At 40.6% G+C, this 22,788-nt stretch overlaps 1 protein-coding gene across 6 annotated transcripts; it reads left to right on the forward strand.

The window, feature by feature from the left end:
- The first annotated feature begins 69 nt into the window (after window positions 1–69).
- Window positions 70–21,544, forward strand: LOC118358112 (alpha/beta hydrolase domain-containing protein 17B-like). Of its 6 annotated transcripts, none has more exons than XM_052478591.1 (5): window positions 70–602; window positions 2,490–2,965; window positions 3,062–3,099; window positions 9,058–9,148; window positions 13,973–14,195. In XM_052478591.1, exons 2-5 carry the CDS (start codon window positions 2,499–2,501, stop codon window positions 14,157–14,159), a joined length of 783 nt encoding a protein of 260 aa, XP_052334551.1. In that variant the 5' UTR covers window positions 70–602; window positions 2,490–2,498; the 3' UTR covers window positions 14,160–14,195. The 6 variants fall into 6 exon arrangements, with proteins under 6 accessions (XP_052334551.1, XP_035591479.1, XP_035591481.1 ...); XM_035735586.2 differs by lacking the exons at window positions 3,062–3,099; window positions 9,058–9,148; window positions 13,973–14,195 and adding exons at window positions 19,222–19,401; window positions 19,685–19,873; window positions 20,282–21,544 and having other exon boundaries at window positions 82–602; window positions 2,487–2,965; XM_035735588.2 differs by lacking the exons at window positions 3,062–3,099; window positions 9,058–9,148; window positions 13,973–14,195 and adding exons at window positions 19,222–19,401; window positions 19,685–19,873; window positions 20,282–21,544 and having other exon boundaries at window positions 82–383; window positions 2,487–2,965.
- Window positions 21,545–22,788: the final 1,244 nt, after the last annotated feature.

A 22,788-nucleotide genomic window follows, 5' to 3' on the forward strand; every position in this document is an offset into this window, starting at 1 on the left:
GCGCCTTCCTCTGCGTTTTCGTCTGATGACGTGACAGACTATGTCCGGTGCCCCGCGGCTCAGCATAATCGAATACGCCCAGTGGGTCAGTCGTTTTCAACGCTGCAAAACACCGCCTTGAGCAATCTGATTGGTCTCTGTTAGCACATTGTAGTTTGTAATTGGCTTTCTTGTAAACCAATCCAATCATCACCTCGACACTGCGGTTTCTATATGTTCCCCAGCCGGTTTCCTTGGCTTGAACTGAAGACATCTAGCGACAGTGGGCTAGCTACAAGGATTGAAGCTGGTGACAGTCAACATTAAAATAGCATATTTGTTTACGCAAGTCTTGTGGATGCAATTAAGTCATTATCCGGACTACTTGTTGACAAGCTTGAGTGGTAAGCAGGCGGAGCTTGATTTGGGTGGTCGTACAAGTGTCAAGAAGATAAATAGCTATTTAACGCTACCCATAAGAGAGTGGACGAGGGTGAACGAATGGGCATTCAAGTCAACCTGCCTGGTTAACTAGCTACCTGTACTTGTTTCCAGTTAGCTGTATTTCATCAGCTGGCTTGTTAAAACGCTAACTTACAATCCGTGACGTTACCAATAATCAGGTAAGTTATGTGTGTGATCCTCTTCGCCGTTTGCCAGTTTTTCAAAGCTTAACATTATTGCCGGTGTTTTGTTAGCTTGCTAACTAATGTAAATTAGCTGCTAGCTACGTTTTTTTTTTGCTGAGCACTGCGTGACTGTTCACTTAAATGAGACCTACGATTTGTTTAAGCTAGTCGATGCGACGCAATTCTGGAAAACACGACAGGGATTCAGAAGAGGGGGAAAAAGTGCCACTGTTAACGTGAATCGCTAACTAGTTAAATGTATAGAGTAACATTAGGCTAGCTAACGTTGTAGTTCGGCCTTTTGGGTACTGTAACGTTAGTCTCTAAAACAAACCCTCGTCGACGATGTTATTGTTTGTGGTTCCCTAGAATCTAAATTGCTGTTATCGGAGGGGTCACCGCCAAGCTTGTCATCCAAGACAAGTGGTTATTTTCATGTTGGACAGTGATCACCTTACTATAGAGAAGTGGTTTCAGAATCGACATAACTACATATCTTAACATCTGAGCATGATTCCTGTCCCCCAGCCCCATCTTTAATGAAAATAGATTATGGAAACGTATGTGTGAACTAGACTGCCCCCACCCATTTCTGACCTATAACCTGGATATTAAAACATACACGCAATAAAATTGTATTTGTCACGTGCTTTAGCAGCAGGTTTAGATGAACAGTGAAATGCTTACTTATTGCCCATTCCGAGCAATGCAAAGTAAATAATAGAAAATAAAAACACAAGGAATAAATGCACAGTAATGACAACTTGGCTGTATACACAAGGTACCAGTACAGTCGATGTGCAGTGGAACAAGGTAATTGAGGTAGATATAGAGTGATTAGGCAACGAGATAGTGGAAGGGAATGGCATACATTAAAATTAGCACTTGAGAACTGACTAAATGGACCAGTCAGGACTGGAGATTGACAAACATACATTTCCAAGTGTCAGTGAGAGGGAATACAAATGACACCAATATCTTTTCTTAAAGCATGCGTTGTTCCAAGAATACATGAAACAACTAGCCACTTCTCCAGAGGGACATTTTGATAGGACATCATTGAAACAACAGGCAGTGCAGATGGATAATCACAAGGGCGCTGACCAACAGGCTCTTATAAACCCAACTAAAAGCTATTTCTGAAAGCAAGCCTGGGACCGAGGAGGCATCGGAAAAGCTACTCTATGTACTCACCGTAGCAAGAAACTTTGAGACAGACTGATGAAATCCTCATCAGTACTATAGCTGTCAAATGATCCCAGGGCCAAGGAAGGCCATACACTATTGATTCTCTTCTGCATTGTTGAATGCAAGCCTAGAGGAGTTCATGTGCATTTCCCACTTAACAAGTCAGGGTGGATAGAGAACTTTGAGAATCCTTGCACACCAGCCTAGTAGCCTAAACCTTCGGGCTCGACTCTTCTCAGGGTTCGCCGAACCAAAAATACATGTTTAACCTTAACATGTTTTAGATACAGGGTTTCTGTTTATCAGTTAGAGAGTTTAATCAGAGGTGAAATCTGGTTATACGCTATAACATGTGTGACTCATGGTGGGGTTGTTGGTCTGTTTGTGGATTGAGTAATACATCAGTGGTCGAGACTCAGCTGTGAGTCACAGCTGTGTGTCTGAGCATACTTTCAAAATGGCCATCAATAACTGGGGTGTGCTTGTGCACTGGGCTGGATAAGAGACATGAGGTGTACAATTAGCCTAACCACATGTAAACACGTGTGTACCTTAAACCCTTTCATTTGTCCTCCGTCTTGGGGAGATCATGCAAGTGTTGGCTATTTAATGTGCCATGTCAATGATACCTTTTTTAGTAATAGTGAATGATGAGCAGTAAATGGTAATGCCCCCCCCCCCTTGCCCCAGCAGGGTTTGAGGATGAACCACTTGTCCCTAAGTGAGCTGTGCTGCCTATTCTGCTGCCCTCCATGCCCCAGCAAGATCACCTCCAAGCTGGCCTTCCTGCCCCCGGAGCCCACCTACACCCTCTTGTGTGACGAGAGCGGCAGTCGCTGGACCCTGCACCTGTCTGAGCGAGCAGACTGGCAGTACTCGGCACGTGAGAAGGACGCCATCGAGTGCTTCATGACGCGCACTTCGCGTGGAAACCGCATCGCCTGCATGTTTGTGCGCTGCTCGCCCAGTGCCCGCTTCACGCTCCTCTTCTCTCACGGCAACGCCGTGGACCTGGGCCAGATGAGCAGCTTCTACATCGGCCTGGGCTCACGCATCAACTGCAACGTCTTCTCCTACGACTACTCTGGCTACGGGGCCAGCTCGGGGAAACCCTCGGAAAAGAACCTGTACGCCGACGTGGACGCCGCCTGGCACTCCCTCAGGACACGGTAAGTAAAGGGACCAGAGGGCGGAGGTGATGGTGGAGTAGCTGTCTGACGTTGTTGTTTCCTACCAAGAGTTGTTGACTGTCTTTCTACCTTCAGCTCTCTCCATGGCTTATACGCCCTAGGTTGGAAAGCAAGGTGGGGACAACTTTTCTTGTTCATTATGATGATTGAAAATGTGTAGGCTATGGTGTCTCCTCTACCCGTCCGCCCCATAGGCAATGGTTTTCTGTTCACTGGTTATTCTAAGCCATCCCTTTGGCCTTCCATTTATCCATCTCAATGAATTGATCCCCATGAAACCTCTAGTCTCAACACTCTCCTCTCTTCTGCCCTTTGTCCTCTATGACATCCCGTCTTCCTCTGTCTGTTTTCTCTTGTCGACAGCTCTCGGTCTCTGGTGGGGTCCTATACTAACACACACAGCTTCCCTGTGTCTTCGCATGTGAGATGTTTAAACTGGATAATTTGTTTGTGGCTTTGTTTATGCACAGTTTTTTTTTAGGGGGTGGGGTGGAATAAAAGTGAATCCAGATTTATGTCCTGCATCATGACGGCAAATCAAAGCAACAAACAAATGAGTCAGAGGAAAGATGGAACATCCAAACACACAAGGAGAGGGTGGGGGGTCAAGTTAAACAGGAAACTATTACCATACAGAGACGAGTCGACATACAGCAGGTAATACTGTATCTCGGGCTGAGAAACCTGTCTGATTGCTACTAGTCTTACATTTCAGTATGATGTGATTATGAATTCATTATGAAAGTAAGGCCATTTGAATATATTATACTTATGTGTTGAACTGGCAAAGTGGTGTTTGACCCAGGCACCCGTGGAATTGTTTTAAGATGGTCATACCATAGATCATTTAGCTATTTGAGTTGGAATTTTAGGACCTTCCTGGTAGAATTTAAAATTTATGCTACAGATGTTATTGTGAGAAGACCAATTTTTGGGATGTCTCATGGTCTGACAAATACTGACGTAGCTTTTGTGCTTTTTTTCACGAATGCGCTTTTGTTAAATCCTCACCCGTTTTACGAAGTTGAAGTAGGCTGTGATTCGATGATTAATTAACAGGCACCGCATTGATTATATGCAACGCAGTACATGCTAGTTAACCTAGTAATATCATCAACCATGTGTGTTTATTTTATTAGGTAAGTTTAATGCTAGCTAGCAACTTACCTTGGCTCCTTGCAGTCACAAGGTCCTTTTGATGCTGCACTTGCGTAACAGGTGGTCAGCCTGCCACTCGTTCTCCTCGTGGATTGCAAAACAATCGCCTTCCAAAAAAATGCAGATTTACCGAATTAAAAAAATATATATTTTTTTTACTTTTTTAAATTTTTAATTTTTATTTTTGTTATTTTTGTTATTTTTTTGTTATGAGAACTTGAAATCGGCCCTGATTAATCGTCCCACCTCTATACAAGACACCTGTCTGAGTGGACTGATCCATTGTGGAGGCCATGGGGATCAGTCTAAAACATGCTACTGAAATTATATATCTTTGTTACATAAGAACAATGGTGCAACCCTAAAAAAAATGTATAATTGTGTTATAAAATAAATGTGCTTTGTCCCGAGTTGGTTAGTGGTCACTGTCCACGGTTCTGAAACGCATCATTGCGCTGTTGAATTGGTGCCTTTTCCTAGACCATGTTGCTATGTGCATAATAACAAGGTTAACTTCATATTAGTGTTGATCAATGCGGCGGAGACGGCAATAGAATGAGATGAAACAGCCCTTGTCTTATTGTCTTACAAAAGTGAGGAGAATGTCTGCAGTATTGAAGGTCCCCAAGAACACAGAGGAACTCTGGAGCTCTGTCAGTGACCGTTTAAAGAATGGAAGAAGTTTGGAACCACCAAGACTCTTCCAAGAGCTTGCATCCCCACCAAACTGCACAATCAGGGGAGAAGGGCCTTGGTCAGGGAGGTGACCAAGAACTCGATGGTCACTCTGACAGAGCTCCAGAGTTCCTCTGTGGAGATGGGAGAACCTTCCAGAAGGACAACCATCTCTGCAGACCGAAGCCACTCTTCAGTAAAAAGGCGCATGACCGCTTGCATGGAGTTTGCTAAAAGGCAACTAAAGGACTCTCGGACCATGAGGAAAAAACATAATCTGGTCTGATGAAACCAAGATTGAACTCTTTGGCCAGAATGCCAAGTGTGACGCATGGTGGTGGCAACATTATGCTGCAGGGATGTTTTTCTGTAGGGACTGGGAAACTAGTCACATTCAAGGAAAATATGAACGGCGCAAAGTACAGAGATCCTTGATCAACCTTCTCCAGGCCATATTGTGCCCTCTTCGGATGGGATTAGTTTTACTGGGGGAGGTGGGGTAATGTAATTATGAGCACAAAACACCAAATTTGTAATTTTAGCCCCGTCCGAATCTGCCAGTCAGTAATTGTATATTTTTCTCCCCAATTTCATGGTATCAAATTGTCCCATCGCTGCAACTCCCTTACGGACTCGGGAGAGGCTAAGGTCAAGAGCTGTGTGTCCAAGCCACACTGATTCTTGACAAAATGCCCGCTTAATCCGGAAGCCAGCCACATCAATGTGTCATAGGAAACACTGTACACCTGGCGACCGTGCCAGCATGCATGCGCCTGGCCAGCCACAGGAGTCCCTAGAGCGCGATGGGACAAAGACATCCCTGCCGGCCTAACCCGGATGAAGCTGGGCCAATTGTGCGCCACCCAGTGGATCTTCCCGGGTCATGTCCGGCTGCGACAGAGCCTGGACTCGAACCAGGATCTCTAGTGGCACAGCTAACACTGCAATACCTTAGACCACTGTGCCACTCGAGAGGCCCGTCAGTAATCTTTACATGGCAGGAGAGTAACTATTCCAGACAGAATATATATATATTTTTTGCCAACTCCATGGTCCTCTCATAATACTAGTCCTGTGCAAATAGACATTCCTGTGTTGAAAGAAGTGTTTGACAGGTGTTTGCGTAAGAAAACAATAACTGATTCGATAAGTTGAACTAAGTGCTGCGCATTAACTTAGGCTTCATGTAGGACATTCGTATATGAACTCTCACATTGAATGCTTTTGTTTGTTTTGTGCGTCTGAATTGAATCTTGTCAAATGCATCAGTAAAGAATCCTAAGCCTATTTAATTCAACCCTTGCTGTTAATAGATATTAAAGCAGAATACAAACTTTCTCATCCATAGCGTTAAAATGCATCTCAATTGCATTTACTTCACATCTGAACTGAAGATCACCAAAATATCATGATTTTATGATCACACTTCCTCAATTCAAATATTATAGCGACAGTAAACCAAAGATGGTTTAGAAACTTGAGCTTGGTTCTCAAGTTCAGTGTGGCCCTAACCCCCTCAACATGTTAAAATAATGTATATTCATTCCTAGAATTAAAAACCTCCAGGCTTCTGTCAGAACTGTCAATTTATTGACCAGAAATAAGAATTACAGGGGGCAGTTTAAAAAAAAGAAAAGAAACTAAACCAAATCCCATCTGAATCGTCCTGGAATAACAAACATTCTGGAGTAATGATTACATGACCAATGTTCTCGTAATACGAGTCCAGTGCGACTCGGCCTTTGGTCATGTGCATGTGATATATGTGTCACGTGAAGCGAGCCAGGGTTGAGGGAACAGGGAATTTTTTTTTTCCCTCAACAAATGAATGATTTCGGTACAGAGCTTTTCAGTCAAATGACTGTAATTATGTTGCCGTTTCAGCAACACTGACAGTGGGATGAACACTTTGCTGTTCTATGGTGGTCGCTGCAGCAGGGAGAAGGGAGACAGACGATGGGTTCTTTTAACACAGCGCAGGCAGCAATTCTGAGCCCTGTACAATCAAATCAATTGCTGTTCGTACTCCCTCTAGTAGTTTTTCTTAATTATTTAATCAAACAGTGTGCTTAAAGCATCTGACATGCTCAATATATGGAAAAATACAAGTTTTATTTAAATGTAGACCAATCGATTGGTCGAAAGAGCAGAACTCTTGGTCGACTAAGATCTTATTTAGTCGGGGACAGCCCTAGTGTGTGTGTGTGTGTTGTATGTTTCTTTGTTTTGGTGTAGGGTGAGGTCGTCTTTAAAAAAAATTTTTTTTTTTTTTTTTACCTGGGTAGTCGGGTGACTCAGTCATGAGTCAGAAGGTGTGTCCCACACCGTCAGCAGACCGCTTTGCCGGTGTACACACACTTTATTGTTGCATATTGTCCTAGGGTATAGGGCGTACAGCCAGTATCCGTGTTAAGGCATTGAGGCCCCACACCTGGGTGTGTCGGTAACACCATCTCCTCTCTTCACCACCCAGAGAGAGGGAGACTATAGGGACGAGGGAAGTAGGCTGAGATCCGGACTGGGATGGACCGAGGACAACCTGTTTAACGGACCATGTCCTAGATAAGACCACTATCGAAATTGCTTTCATAAGACTGGTGTGATTGCGTTGTGTACGCAAGTAGGATGGCACGTTCAGTGTGTAGTATACACTTTGTGAAATTGTTGCCACCCATTTGTGAGATTCTGGAACTGAAAGGGTTTTGTTTTCTCAGTGTGAGCCTGCTGTGGTTGGGAGGGCTGTCCACTCCTATAGAATAGTGCTGTATAATTTTCTTTTCACTTTGACTTGGAGGTGTTCCAGCAGTCTATCCTCCTAAGTCTAATATTGACTGGTAGCCTAGCAACAGATCTCCAGTGAGGTTTCAGACAGAATCTTATAGGATCTCTACTGAGACCCAATGCTACCCCGGCAACAGCCTGTGCCCCAGGAAGTGAAAACGACAAACTTCCTAATCAATCATATTATTGATTGGAGACAAAAGGAAGGTCTCTTCTCCAGCATTGAACACACACACACACAACATAGGGCAACCCACACAGTAAGTGGTTTTATTAACTCGTGGTTCGTAAAGTCATTTGATATGGGGCGACAATGCCCTGCACACAATGGCAGTAGTGTCCTCCGTCTGAGGGTAACCAGTCAATCTTCAGTTCCGATTGACATGACTGGGAGCCAGTGGCGGCTGCTGAGAAGAGGAAGGCTCATAATGGCTGCAATGGAGTCAATGGAATGGTATCAAACATTCCAGTGACACCATTTTAAGACATTATTATGAACCATCCTCTCAGCAGCCTCCACTGCTGGGAGCAGCTATTACTAATGTACAGTCGGGTATGTAGCATCAGGTCCTCTTAAGTGGAAAAATAGTACAGAACACAAAGTACACAAGACTGAATTTGCTTATAGCCTGACTTCTTCCTCCTTGAGCTCTCCTGTCAGTTCTGTTCTTCCCTTCTTTCTTCCCTTACATTTGCTCGCTTAGCCTACTTCCTCTCTTTCTCTAGTTTTCGCTCTCTCAATATTCTATTCAAAGGGGCTTTATTGGCATGGGAAACACGTTTGCATTGCCAATGCAAGTGAGAACACTCAAAGCAACATCAACAAATAACTTAAGTTAATGTTGCACTACTTGGTTTCAAAAAGAGATACATTTCAAGTGTTATAATATTCACTATGTACAGTGTTTTAGCAATGTTCAAATAGTTCTAGTACCAATATCTGTTTACTTACATTCTGCTATTTGTGTTATTTACTATTTAGAATGATTGTGTTCCACTGGTTGCCCTTTTCTCATGACAATGGGCCACAAATATTGCTGACGTGATTGCACAGTGTGGAATTTCGGGCTAAGAGATGGGGATTTTATCAATGTTAGATTTGTTTTCACATTCTTTGTGGCTCTGTGGGAAATATGTATCTCTAATGTGGTTAGACATTTGGCAGGATGTTAGGAAGGGCAGATCAGTTTCCCCCTCATTTTGCGGGCACATAACCAGTCTTCTCTCGAGCCAGGTGACTCTCAATAGCAAGGCTTTGCACAGTCTGTACATATTCAATAATTCTGGGTCAGTCACAGTGGTCAGGTATTCTGCCCCTGTACTCTCTGTTTAGGTCCAGGTAGCATTCCAATTTGCTGTTTTTTTGGGGGGGTGGGATGGTTCTTTTCTAGTGTGTCAAATAATGATCTTTTTGGTTTCTCATAATTTGGTTGTGTCTAATTGTGTTGCTGTCCTTTGGGCTTGTGGGGTCTATTTGTATTTGAACAAAGTGCCTCAGAACCAGCTGGCTGAGGAGACTCCTCTAAGTTCATCCTTCTCTCGCTGTAGGTGAGGACTTTGGTGGAATGTGGGCGTTGCTTCCTTTTAGGTGGATGTAGAATTTAACAGCTCTTCTGGATTTTGATAACTTCCAGATGGTCCTAATTCTGCTCTGCTTGCATTGTTTGGGGTTCTGTGTATATATTTTTGCAGAAATCTGCATGCAAGTTCTCAATAGTTTATTTTGTTATGGCTGTGACTTTAATTGAATAACGTGTTATGGATGAAGACGTTAATATGCAACAAGTCCTCTTAATGTTGACGGAATATGCACGCATGGAAGTACCTGGCCTGCTTCTCACACATGTAGGGAAGTACTTAGCTAGGCTTCAGTCATTTTTCTATTATTTTTTCCCCTTCACCTCACATTAAGTCAATGAATCCCTTTTTATGAATGTTTTATACATCCATTCAAATCATAGTTCCTCACAGTATTTGAGAAATCTTTCCAATACACTCCCCCTCTAATCGGTGTCGCTGATAAATGGGCTTATGGCCATTTTTCTATGGATGTGTGTTTGTTTCTATTTGAATCATTGTCAATTTAATCTTCATACAATACGCATAGCTGTCCCCTTCATTTCCTTGTCAATTTCATTATCTTATAGGTTTTCTGAAGGTAGGCTAAGGTAGTCCTAGGTGTTTTTAATGTTGTCAAGAAAAGCAAATGTGGGTATATATAGTTTAAGAAAGATTTAAAAAAAATATATATTTATTTATTAACAAATAAAAGAGGAATAGTCACATGCAAACATTGCCAGGAATCCTAAACAAAAAAATCATATTCATTAATAATACAAGTTTTGATTGCCTTTTTATTTTAGTTAAAGTAGTGCCATAACTTTATAAATGAGTTTAAACATGTTTTGAATTGGACCATTTGTTTAATATGAAATGTACCTAGTATTAGCAGTTGATTTAAATATACTACATCTTTATCTGAATTTCTGACATAAACCATAAACCTGGTCATATTTATTTTCTATTTTTTTTGTAACAAGTATACTACAAATACAGGAAAAACACATGCAAAAGTCTCTCTTTTTTTATACCTTTATTTAACCAGGCAAGTCAGTTAAGAACAAATTCTTATTTTCAATGACGGCCTAGGAACAGTGGGTTAACTGCCTGTTCAGGGGCAGAACGACAGATTTGTACCTTGTCAGCTCAGGGGTTTGAACTTGTAACCTTTCGGCTACTAGTCCAACGCTCTAACCGGCTACCCTCCCGCCCCATCTCCATTCCACAGAAATCAGTTATTCAGCTTGAAACTTTCCAAAACATGTTTCACAGGATAAATTCTGTTATTCTTAAATGAAACTTCCTTTACTTTGTTACTGATACAATATGTGTTAGCAATTTTCCATGCTTTACCCCCTTTTCTATATCACCATAGATATCTGACCAAAATAATCTTGCTGAGGGAATTGTAGTATCACAAACAATATTCCTAACCTGTTTGTTAATACATGTTATCTTTGTTAATATTGCCAATGAATATATTTTCATGTAAATCTCTAACATCAACCACAGAGGAAATTAAGAGCTACACCCCCGCCCCCCTGGAATTGCATTAAAAAAAAAACAATTTCATATCCTTTCGGGGTTATTGGAATTTTAAACTTATCAGGAAATTCCCCATTTGAGAGTCTATATCCATCAAAAAAATGGTTTATATGCTAACATCCAAGCTTAAATTGCCTGCTTATGGAATTTGGTTAACTTTACTGGGATTTTATCAACATCAAAATTACATTGAAGCAAAAATTCTAAACCACCAACAGTCAAATACTTAGGGAAGACATTCCAAATACTGTTCTGGTTCAACATACTTCAGAATCCAATTTATTTTAAAAGTGTTATTTAGAGTATTGAAATCTAAGACCTCCTTGTTCTTAGGTATTATGGAGAATATCTTTTTGTAGATGGAGGCTTGTTCCTCCAAATAAAATGTATAATCTTATCGAAGTCCTTTACAATTTTGGTGGGTGAGCCAAGTGATAACAAGACATAAACCGATCTGGATAACCCTTCAGCTTTGGATAATAAAACCCAACCATAAAACGAAATATCTCATCAACCACAGGTTCAATTTCTTCGTTTTCTCAATAATGGGGTTAAAGTTCAATTCACTTCTCCTTTGTTTTTCATTCTTGCACATTCCAAGATAAGTTACCTTATCTTTAATTGGAATACCATATACTTCCTGTGAAACACAATCCTTGAGTGGAAATAAGACTGACTTATTGATATTAATTTTCCATCCCTAAACCAAGGAAAAGTCTTCAATACAGGAAACTGCTTTAGAAACCTCAATTCTGTCTCTTAAAAATATGGTGGTATCATCAGCCAGTTGACAGTTTAAATTCATTGCCAAGTGCCTAAACACCTTACATTCCCTTTCTTGATTTGAAGAGACATTTGAGTAACCAATAAAAATGGAATAATTGGGCAGCCCTGCCTAATGCCACAGCCAATATCAAATCTTTGGGATGTCCCGTGAGCTAATTTTACAGAGCAAGTACAACCACTATACAATTTGGACTGCTTTCAAAACAAAGTCTCCAAACTCCAAAAAACGTATTGCTTTGAACATAAACTCATGTTCTACAGTGTCAAAAGCTTTATAAAAATCAACAAATGTAAGAGAACGATCATCAAGGATGAGGTCATTATAGTCAGTCGTATCTAAGATCAACCTGACGTTATTACTAATGTGTCGACCATGCATAAAACCAGATTGTTCTTCATAAATTATGAAGCAAGCCTTGTTTAAACCTCTTAGCAAATACAAGGGCAAATAATTTCCCATCATTGTTCAACGCTTAATGGGTCTCCAGTTGTCTATATAAAGAGTATCCTTATTAGGTTTGGGAATCAAAGTAATTACACCTTGCTTTAAGGAAGCCGGTAACTCTCCTTTTTCTACTGATTCGTGAAACATGGCAAGAGTGAAAGGAGTCAATTTATCATTGAATGCTTTCTAAAACTCGCTTATTAAACCATTTCCAGGGGACTTATTAAGGCTTTTAATAGTCTTATCTCAATTTCAGATAACTCATCACAAAAATCCCTGAAATCATTATTTATCTTCTTAGCAATGTTTGCTGCATTGTCTAAGAAAAGCCAACATATTGGATGTTGGCTAGGCTGATGTATACAGATTCTGATAAAACTGGGCAACATGCTGAGATTTCTTTTGGAATTTAATTGGGAGTATTATTAATAATAAATGTGCATATGGAAGTCTCTTCGCCTGCCTTTTTTTCTAAATTAAAGAAATATTTTGTATTTTTCTCTCCCTCTTCCATCCATTTTCGTCTTGATCTTACAAACGCTCCCCGGGCCTTTTCCTCGTAGATACAGTCTAACTGCATTTGCAATGATAGCTCCAGTAATTCGTTAAGTTAGTTTAGTTTTTTTTTGTTGTATAATCCATTATTCCCTTTGTCATATTCCTTCTCTCTCTTGGCACGATCAATTTCTTTCCCCATTGAAATAGCCAAAAGCCTTTCCAAATGTCATTATCTCCCAGTAACTTCCAAACGTATTCATAACACAGGCACAATTCCAGTATTTATCAATAATTCCTGCTACTTCCTTCTTAAATACTTCATTCTCTAGTAAAGTCTCATTCATTTTCCAGTAACCTTAAAAAGAAATTGGGGGACAAACCATGCATATTTATCTTTATTGAGATTTCCCTTTGGTCTGTTTAAAATCAATGGTTCAATTGAGACTGTATCAATCCTGTCAGCCATATCTTCAGATATCAGCCAGAAATCAATACTGGATTGTATAGATACATCTTTGGTATAATCTTATCTGGGTTCTTATGTCTCCGAATATCTAGAACACTTAACCGTATATAACCATATATAACCATATATATATTCCTTCTCATTAACAGAATTACAATCCTTAGGCCATCTATCTAGATTATCATGTAATACGGTGTTAAAATCTCCACCCCATATTACTTTGGCCAATGGAAATTTAGACATAATTTTACTTATTTTCCTCTCAATGTCTCTAAATAAAATACAGTTACTTGACTTGTTATTGGAAGCATAAGTATTTACAACAGTGAATTGAACATGGTTGACATCAACCAATAGTATAATCTATCTCCCTTGTTATCTGCTTCATGACTCAATATATGACCCTTAAAGTTGCCTTTTAAAACAGCGACACCTGCTGACCGATTAGTACCAAATATCATTCCCGCATTGACACTGCGTTTTGGAAGTGTCAATATCTGTGGAACAGGCATGAGTTTCTTGAATGAAATAAGTCTGCACTGACCATTTACAATAGAAAAATAAAGATTTCCTTTTCACAATATTACATATTCCCCTGGCATTAATAGAAAAAACAGAGATGGACATTTACTATCAGTGACTATATGAAGAATGTTAAACTTGTATACGTTCACATGAATCTGGTTCTCACAAAAAGAAAATCTTACTAGTTGCAAATAAAAACAGTCCTTTGCACCATGCAAGTGGTTGACCTAAATTATATATATTTTTTAATCCAATTGCAAATAACATTGTACCGTAGATTGGAAAAACAAATAGCCGTCAAGCTGACATTAAGTGTCAGTGACAATTTCCCTGCCATAAAAAATAAAGTGTGTGTATATATCACTCTTGCTTTGATGATCTCATCAGATTTTTCTGCTATTCCATCTGACTATATCGGTCCTTCTCGTTTAACTTTGACTCCATTTCAGTGAGTTTCTTCTCCTGCTTTGCAACCTGAATGTTCAATGTTGAGTTCTGCTGCTTCAGAGTTTACTTCCTCAGCATTGAAATCAATCCTTTTCTTCAGGTTAATGATCCTGTTCTTCTTCACTAAATCCGTGATGTCATCTGCGCTCTTTGATTTTAGCCGTGAGGATGCGGACGATGTTGTCTCATTGATGGTTCACTTCTCAGCTTCCTTGGAATTTGCTCCTTGGTTGGAGTATTTGGGTATGAATCACATTCACCCCTTTATTTTTGTAATAAAAAAATAAAATAATTAAAATATCTTTTTTACACTGCAAGCATGAGTGAGTTTCAACAATGCCTCTTCTCTCCTTGGATGTTTCAACATCATTATCTCAGCAACAGTTTGGTCATGTCCTGATTCCATGCTACTAGCTATGAAGACGTTAGCAGGCTAACTTAACTACACACGTGGAAACGTTTAGATCGCTAGCTTGTTGGAAATCGTCAAATATATTTCAATGGTTTGATTAATTACAAAATGATTAATAATAGCTACATTGTATGGTTATCATTTTTGTGAAAAAACTCATTGTAACTGCAATCTAAAACTATCAACTCTGTGAGCCAACCCTAAAATTGCAAGCAAATATTTCTGACACTGTTGGCTTTGATGCATATACTTTTACGTGGGTTTGTGTGAGTAAACTGATTCTCTCTCTATGTCCATCCAGAAGGTTTCCTGAAGTAGCCTGTTTGGACTCTTTAAGAATCAAACGCTCCTGACATGATTTTTTAAAGTCTTTATAAAAGGCCTATTTTCAGTAGCTAAGGCTACATTATTTCTCTCATTACAGTGTACTCTTGCGAATATTTTGGCAAAAGTGGGACGAAACCCATCAGACTTCGTTTGAATGGTTTTGTGTCACTAGGATCTGTATATTTTTAAAAAAATGCAGAAATGCCAACTGACAAGGTAGGCATATCTTTATTTTGACTCCGTTAATTTTATCAATACAAAAATGTGACATATCCCCCTCCAACCTGACATTTCTTAATTTGTTCATTTTAATATTCATGTAATAACCTGAATAATAATGAAATGCCATGATAATGAAGTGTAATGGCTTGTTTCAAATGGGTTTTTATTAAGAACCATATCCATGTTAACAAGTTTATGAACAGAATTGTAACCCCCCGGGGCATTATTCTGGCCTTAACCTCCTATTCTAAGACTGCCACAGTCCTAGTGTTTGTCCCATTTTTTTTTTTTTTTTTGTGTGTTTTGTGTGAATTCTTATTTTGTGAGTGTGCATGGGTTCCATAACAGATGTAATTTTTTGGGGGGGCCAGATCCTTTTTGGGATGTTGCGTTTTATGTTCCTGTTGATGACATAGGTAGAAGGCCCTTCTTGCCTTGTGGAGTTCACCTGTGGTGTTACAGTTTAGGCCGAGGTAGGTGTAGTTCGTGGGCTCTAGGGCAACGGTGTCTTGATATAATTTATTTTCTTTCTCTCTCGCAGATTGCATTATTGGCATGAAATACAATTTGATAGCTTTCCCATTAAAATTCTATTCAGTATTTTGGGACAAATTAGACCCCTGTTTACACACATCACTCAATGTAGTAGTTCCATGTATAAATCAGTTCAGTTATATGAAAATCTGGAGTCCCTTTCTCATTCGAGGCCCATAAGTTGAATACAATGTGACAATCAAATGATATAGCAAAGGTTATAAGTAATAGAATGGCAAGTCTCACCAGACTTGATACATAGCAGGGTTTATTAAAAAGAGATGCTTAAATACACATGTTTCGGTTTAATACAATATTGATGCAGAAAATACTTTTGACCATCTGGAATGGCCTTCTCTATTCAAAACTTTCAACTTTCCAGCTGAAATAATCCATTTTGATAATAAAAAATATTGTAGAAATGTCCTAAAGCACAAATAATAATTATCTGAAGATGAAATTGATTTTAAAGGGGCACAAGACTGGGAGGTCCACTCTCCTGTTTGGACCTGCAATTGAACTGCTTGCAGAAAGAATTACATGACTCAAAATGAGTTTTGCTAAACATGAATATAAACTTATTTGCAGATCTTCTGATTTTATACCTGACTGGCTGTGTTTTATTGAAAGTTCAATGCCCCCTTTGCTTAAAAATGCTCAAAAATACTCATCACAGGATATAAAATGAACTAAATGGCAATAAGAAAAATTATTACTCCCAATCCTGTTAAGTGGACCACAAAAAAATATAAAATACTTAGGATGCTTCAGTGACAAATTTATAAAGAACTGTATTTAATTTCTCAGCAATATGAATGCAGATCTAGTTAAATTAAATGATCTTCCCATAAATCTTACAGGCAGAATAAGCCTCTCTTAGACTGGCACATTTTCTGTAATACCAATTACCCCACCGAAGGCTTTCTTTAAAAACGTGTACTCTGTCATAACAGGTATTTATAGAAATTCATTAGGAAGATGTAAAGTGTTCCTTTTAAAAATACTAATAATCTGAGGGTGGTTTTTAACCTTCCGGACTTGGAATTCTCAACTCCCTACCCAAGGCTTTTACTTGTGACATATCGTTAAAAGTGGAACAGTGGTACATATTGAAGATGCTCATCCCCAGAATCTTTTTGTCTATTTTCAAAAGCTAAGAACATTAACAACTTCATAGTTTACAACACTATAACAATATATAGAACACAACCTGTGTGACCTGTTTTCAAGAAGCTAGGCTTATGTCGCACATCACTACTTCACAGTACCTGGAGGAAACATTGCAGGGACGGGGAGACTAGTCAGGATCGAGGGAAAGATGAACGGAGCAAAGTACAGAGATCCTTGATGACAACCTGCTCCAGAGCGCTCAGGACCTCGGACTGGGGCAAAGGTTCACCTTCCGACAGGACAACGACTCTAAGCACACTGCCAAGACAACGCTTTGGGACAAGTCTCGCAATGTCCTTGAGTGGCCCAGCCAGAGCCTGGTCTTGAACCCGATCGAACATCTCTGGAGAGACCTGAAAATAGCTGTGCAGTGACGCTGCCCATCCAACCTGACAGAGCTTGAGAGGATCTGCCGAGAAGATTAGGAGAAACTCCACAAATACAGGTGTGCCAAGCTTGTAGTGTCATACCCAAGAAGACTCAAGGCTGTAATCACTGAATACTTGTGTAAATGTTTGGTTTGTCATTCAAATGAAATAAAATTGTATGTGTGTGGACCTTACTGTGAAATGGGGTATTGTGTATAGATTGAAAGGGGGGGGGGACCATTTAGAATATGCTATAATATAACACAAGTCAGGTCTGAATACTTTCTGTATAATAGGCACCAAACGGCTGAAAACACACAAACCGGGAGGGACTACTTGGACGTCCCTCTTCAATGAACATAATTCTCCCCCCTGTATCGGTGGTGTCACTGTAGTCAATCAATAATATCAACATCAATAACAAGGCAGGAAACTAGTAAGAAACCTGGAGGAATCAGGCGGGCTGGAGATGCAGTGGGATCGCACAGTAGATTCCACGTGTATGTGTAGTGACTGGGGCTGTCCCCGACAAAATAAATCATATTGATTGACAGAATAGTCTGCTATTTTGAGGTGAAAACATTAGGTTGTGGTGGTGCTTTATGCCAATCAGAAATACTATCAGATCCCCAAATGGGCAATTTTATATGCCTACATTTGCGCGTAGGCAAGGAAGCGGAGGGCTCCAAACAAAAGACAATGTCGACTAATTGGGGTCAGCCCTAGTAGTGACACTAGTAGAAGTGGCGAAGAGTTCCACAGACAATACGAGGTGGGAGTGACGAAGCGAAAGGATCTATTTCATTTAGTTTGGATTGGGCTCAGGGAATACATTGATGGGGTGTTAGAGCTTGCGTAACCATGGAGCATGCTCAGTGAGGTGAAGTGAGTTCATGCTGAAATTGGTCCTTTTTGGCCTGGCAGAACACACGTTCATATCACCTGACCGACTGTTACAGCCCTGACTTTACTGTATATCAGATGTTTTAGATTAATTTATCATCGTCAGTGTGTTTTGACAACCTCTTGCTATTTTATGCTTTGGCCGGCCTTTTATAGCCTGGCAGTAAAACCAGTAACTAGATTAGATGTATCTGATATAGGCTAAAGATGAAATCCAGGCCTAATGTTTGAGGTACTGCTGCTCAAAACAGTTGCATGTAAAGAACAGGCTGAAGTTTTAAATTCCTCACACAGCTGAGTATTTTAGTTATTTTATATAGGTTAATTCCTATGGGACCTTGTCAAATGGGGAAACTCATACACAGTCCATTGGCTGGCTTTGACCTCCTGTGAGCCTCCGCCCCATCACGTGCCTGTACTGTCACGCTCAAACCAGTTGGATGACCTACTCTGGGGTCAAAGTTCACAGCCTGGCCTGGCTGGATTTCACTCGCTGGGAGCAGAGGATGTCTGAAGCGTCAATACAAAAGCTTTGTGTTCATCATGCACCATCATGCACTCTTTTTCATTTCGGTTGCAAAACATTTTCTGTTACATGCCCAAATGAACACACCCCATGCTCTGTTTTTGTGGAGCTTTGACTCTCCTTTCTAAAGAGAAATGTTTTGAAAACCTACTAGTTACATGTTACTGGTTTTTCATTTTAATAATCAGAAAATGAGGTTCTATTTATTTTAATTAGGGAATAGTGGATAACATTTTGTAATTTAGTAGACACTCTTATCCAAAGTGACTTACAATTAGTTAATTAATCTTTAAGATGGCTAGGTGAGACAATACCACAATCGCATGAAGTACATTTTCCTTCAATAAAGTAGGCCTATTTCTTAGCAGTCAGTGCTAGTAGCTAGAGACATTTGCCTTTTTTGGGTGTTATGGCACGCTTCATATATTAATTTTAAAAAATAGAGGTGCTGTTGCTGGGTTAGGTAGAACTAATGTTTGTTCTCAGTCCTGCAGCGGTTTAGAGCCAGGATCATCAGCTGACTGGCTGTGTTGGTCACATTCTCCATAATCAGCTATGGAATTCTGTCTCTCGCTTGTGCCATTTAGCAGACACTTTTATCCAAAGTGACGTATACAGCTCCGTAACTCCTTTTTATTTCTCTGTATTTAATTTTTCTTTGGTCTTACTGACATGTCAATGGCCCCACACCTATCCTTTACTTCCACCTTCTCCTGACCAATTGACTTCTGACCTGAGTAGTGACTGAATCATGTCAATGGAGACTGACTATCTGTGACTACATTATCATCCTGATTTTGACCAGGCCTACATTATCATATATTAGGTTATTTACCACCTTGATGCTGATAATGTTTAACCCGAGGGTGTTCTGTGTCTCCCCTCAGGTACGGAATTAGGCCAGAGAACGTGATCGTGTATGGTCAGAGTATCGGTACGGTCCCGTCCGTGGACCTGGCGGCACGCTACGAGAGCGCCGCGGTCGTACTGCATTCCCCCCTCACCTCTGGCATGAGAGTGGCCTTCCCAGACACCAAGAAAACCTACTGCTTTGATGCCTTTCCCAAGTGAGAGACACACACACAGAGATCATAAAAGCAGTCATGTTTGAGTCACTCTAGATTCAATAGCCCCATCTGCTGGTCCTTGGTTGCCACCAGGTTATGGATAATTACACTGTTGACAAGGCTAAAAGGGGAAGCTGCCTGCTGTTGAAATGACCACATTGGGTCATTTTAAATCCTGTTCATGTAATCTGTTTCAGCATTGGGGGAAATTATACTTGCCTAACTGTTCCCTTCCTCTTTTGTGTTTGTGTGCGTGCGTCTGTCCTCGCCTTGCCTCCCAAAGTATTGACAAGATCTCCAAGGTGACGTCTCCGGTGCTGGTTATCCACGGGACGGAAGACGAGGTGATCGACTTCTCCCACGGCCTGGCACTGTACGAGCGCTGCCAGAGGCCCGTGGAGCCCCTGTGGGTTGAAGGTGCCGGCCACAACGACGTCGAGCTCTACGGACAGTACCTGGAGCGCTTGAAACAGTTTGTGGCCCACGAGCTCGTCAACTTGTCAACTTGACTTCGACCCTTAGTCACCCACCTGCTGCAACTGTGAACATTTTGAAATGCCCATCCTTTTTTTATTTTAAGTTTTGTATACTTTAGTTTATCATTTGAAACAGCGTGGTGATGAGAGACGGAGGGGATGATGGAAGGATATAATAACATGCCATTTAGCAGACGCTTTTATCCATAGCGACTTAGTCATGGGTGCATATATTTTACATACGGGTGGTCCAGGAATCCAACCCCACTATCCTAGCTGGAATGTGCCCTTTACCAACTGAGATACATTGGACCACTTGAGTGTACTCAAGGGTTGTGTGTTTTGAGCACAGAAGAGCAGTTGGATTCTGTGTGCTTGTCACATTTTTTTTTGCTGCCTTTCAGGATGCGGTTCTGGTCCAATGTATGGACATCTGACACACACCTAAGAGGTTTCTGTGGAGCAGCTATGATGGATGGAAGACTGGACCACCACTCAACTATGTCTGTATTGACTAAGGAGCCAAATCTACTACAATGTGGTCAACATGGATGTTTTGTTTATTTTTATATATATATGTTTGCACCTATCATATGTTACGTAGAACTGTACAAGATAGAACTCTGACATTTTAAAATGGCAGTGCCAGTGTTCCCAACTGTTCAGCATATTGAAGAAAAAAAGCACGGGGTACGGACAGCATCCTTAGAAACCTCTCAAATTGTATAAGCAATACAAAGCTTTTTGTTTCATGTATTCTTTCAGTAAAGCTGCTACGATTCAATTTTATATAGTAAAATGAATAATAAAGCGCTATCATTTCAGAGGAATAGCATTTCTAGATATTGATTTTGTATAAACTGCTTGCACACCTGGGGTAGTTCTTGTTACATAGTTTAAGACTCATGTCACTGATGCCATAAAGATTTGAAAAACAGTCGAAGTCGTTAATGCGTGATAGGAAATAGCTTTGAAGACAGCTTGGTTTTAAGGAGGACACAACTGGACTCTTGCGCACTTTTTGTTTAACCCTTATATCTAACAGAATACATGTTTTTTTTTTGTGGTTTTCTGAAAGACCCTATTAATGCAGAATAAGGTAAAACATTTACCAATCACGTACTTTATTCTATTAGTAAGACACTAAGTGGAAGCGGATTTTGTTATAAAGTGCTACTGCATGCCATGATAGGCTAGTGTTTTCTTAACCTTTTTAGCTGGCTCAATTCTGGCTAGCTCAAGGCCATGGATGCTACCCATAACCTCTAGTTTTGATTGGTACTGTCTGATTAACTGTTTGGATTGGTTGTTGATATTAGAGTAATCAAGAATGGTTAGGATCGGTTGTTGCCGTTCGATAATGTGTCGTTGAGCTCTACTGGGGACTTTTCTGTACTTCAATGTAATGCTTTCATCTGTTTTCACTTTCTAAATAGTTTGTACTTGGACAAGCCTCTAAATTGTAGTTGTAAGTACTACTGTAACTTGAATATGATCCGGCATCCATCTGTGGTGAGCATTTCTAAATGATTCCTGATGACCGTTGAAAGATATGGTCACCCAGACGATGTGATTTCTGTTTGTTTTTGTTTCCAAGACGCTGCATTACTGAAGGAAATGATGTAACGTGATCTTGATTAGTGATTAATAAAAATGGATATAAACTATTTCAAAAGTAAGTATTTGAGGAATGAAAACATCTTTGCTGAATGGGTTGTTGCATGTTGTAGACACTGAAATCACTAGCTGACTAGACACTCACAAGATGGTGGTGCCTTCGGAAGTATTAACCCTGACTTATTCCACATTTTGTTACAGCCTCAATTCGAAATGGATTTTTCTCGCCCATCTACACCCAGTACTCCATATTGACAAAGTGAAAACAACGTGTTTTTAGACATTTTTGCAAATTGATTGAAATGCTGATCTCATTTAGTTCAGTACTGACACCCATGAGTCAATATTTTGTAGTAGCACCTTTGCCTGCGATTACGGCTTTGAGTCGTCTTGGATGTCCGTATCAGATTTACACATCTGGATTTGGGGATTTTCCCCCGTTCTTCCCTGCAGATTTTTTTTCAAACTGTTAAATTTGTTCCCTACCACTCCCCATCAATCTTCAAGACTTTCCGCAGATTTTCAATGGGTTTCAAGTCTGGGCTTTGGCTGGGCTGATCAAGAACTTTCACATGTTTGTTCTGAAGCCGTTCCAGCATTGCTTTGGCTGCTTACATTTACATTTAAGTCATTTAGCAGACGCTCTTATCCAGAGCGACTTACAAATTGGTGCATTCACCTTATGACATCCAGTGGAACAGCCACTTACAATAGTGCATCTAAATCTTTTAGGGGGGTGAGAAGGATTACTTATCCTATCCTAGGTATTCCTTAAAGAGGTGGGGTTTCAGGTGTCTCCGGAAGGTGGTGATTGACTCCGCTGTCCTGGCGTCGTGAGGGAGTTTGTTCCACCATTGGGGGGCCAGAGCAGCGAACAGTTTTGACTGGGCTGAGCGGGAACTGTACTTCCTCAGTGGTAGGGCAGGCCAGAGGTGGATGAACGCAGTGCCCTTGTTTGGGTGTAGGGCCTGATCAGAGCCTGGAGGTACTGAGGTGCCGTTCCCCTCACAGCTCCGGAGGCAAGCACCATGGGCTTGTAGCAGATGCGAGCTTCAACTGGAAGCCAGTGGAGAGAGCGGAGGAGCGGGGTGACGTGAGAGAACTTGGGAAGGTTGAACACCAGACGGGCTGCGGCGTTCTGGATGAGTTGTAGGGGTTTAATGGCACAGGGTCATTGTCCTGTTTGAACCACCACGTGTCATGGTAGGGATGGTGTTAGACGGGGAATGAGCTGTGCCAGGTTTTCTCCAGATATAGTGCTTTGCATTCAGGCCAAAGAGTTGGGTTTTTGTCT

This window comes from Oncorhynchus keta, chromosome 25, assembly GCF_023373465.1.
Source record: "Oncorhynchus keta strain PuntledgeMale-10-30-2019 chromosome 25, Oket_V2, whole genome shotgun sequence".
In the NCBI taxonomy this organism is placed as follows: Eukaryota; Metazoa; Chordata; class Actinopteri; order Salmoniformes; family Salmonidae; genus Oncorhynchus; species Oncorhynchus keta.

Bases quoted from the DNA above. Each gene is read 5' to 3' on its own strand.
- LOC118358112 (XM_035735586.2), top strand. From the start codon at position 2,499: ATGAACCACTTGTCCCTAAGTGAGCTGTGCTGCCTATTCTGCTGCCCT. The intron at 2,966-19,221 runs GTAAGTAAAGGG...GTCTCCCCTCAG, and splicing joins TGGCACTCCCTCAGGACACG to GTACGGAATTAGGCCAGAGA. The intron at 19,874-20,281 runs GTTTGTGGCCCA...GCTGCCTTTCAG, and splicing joins TACCTGGAGCGCTTGAAACA to GATGCGGTTCTGGTCCAATG.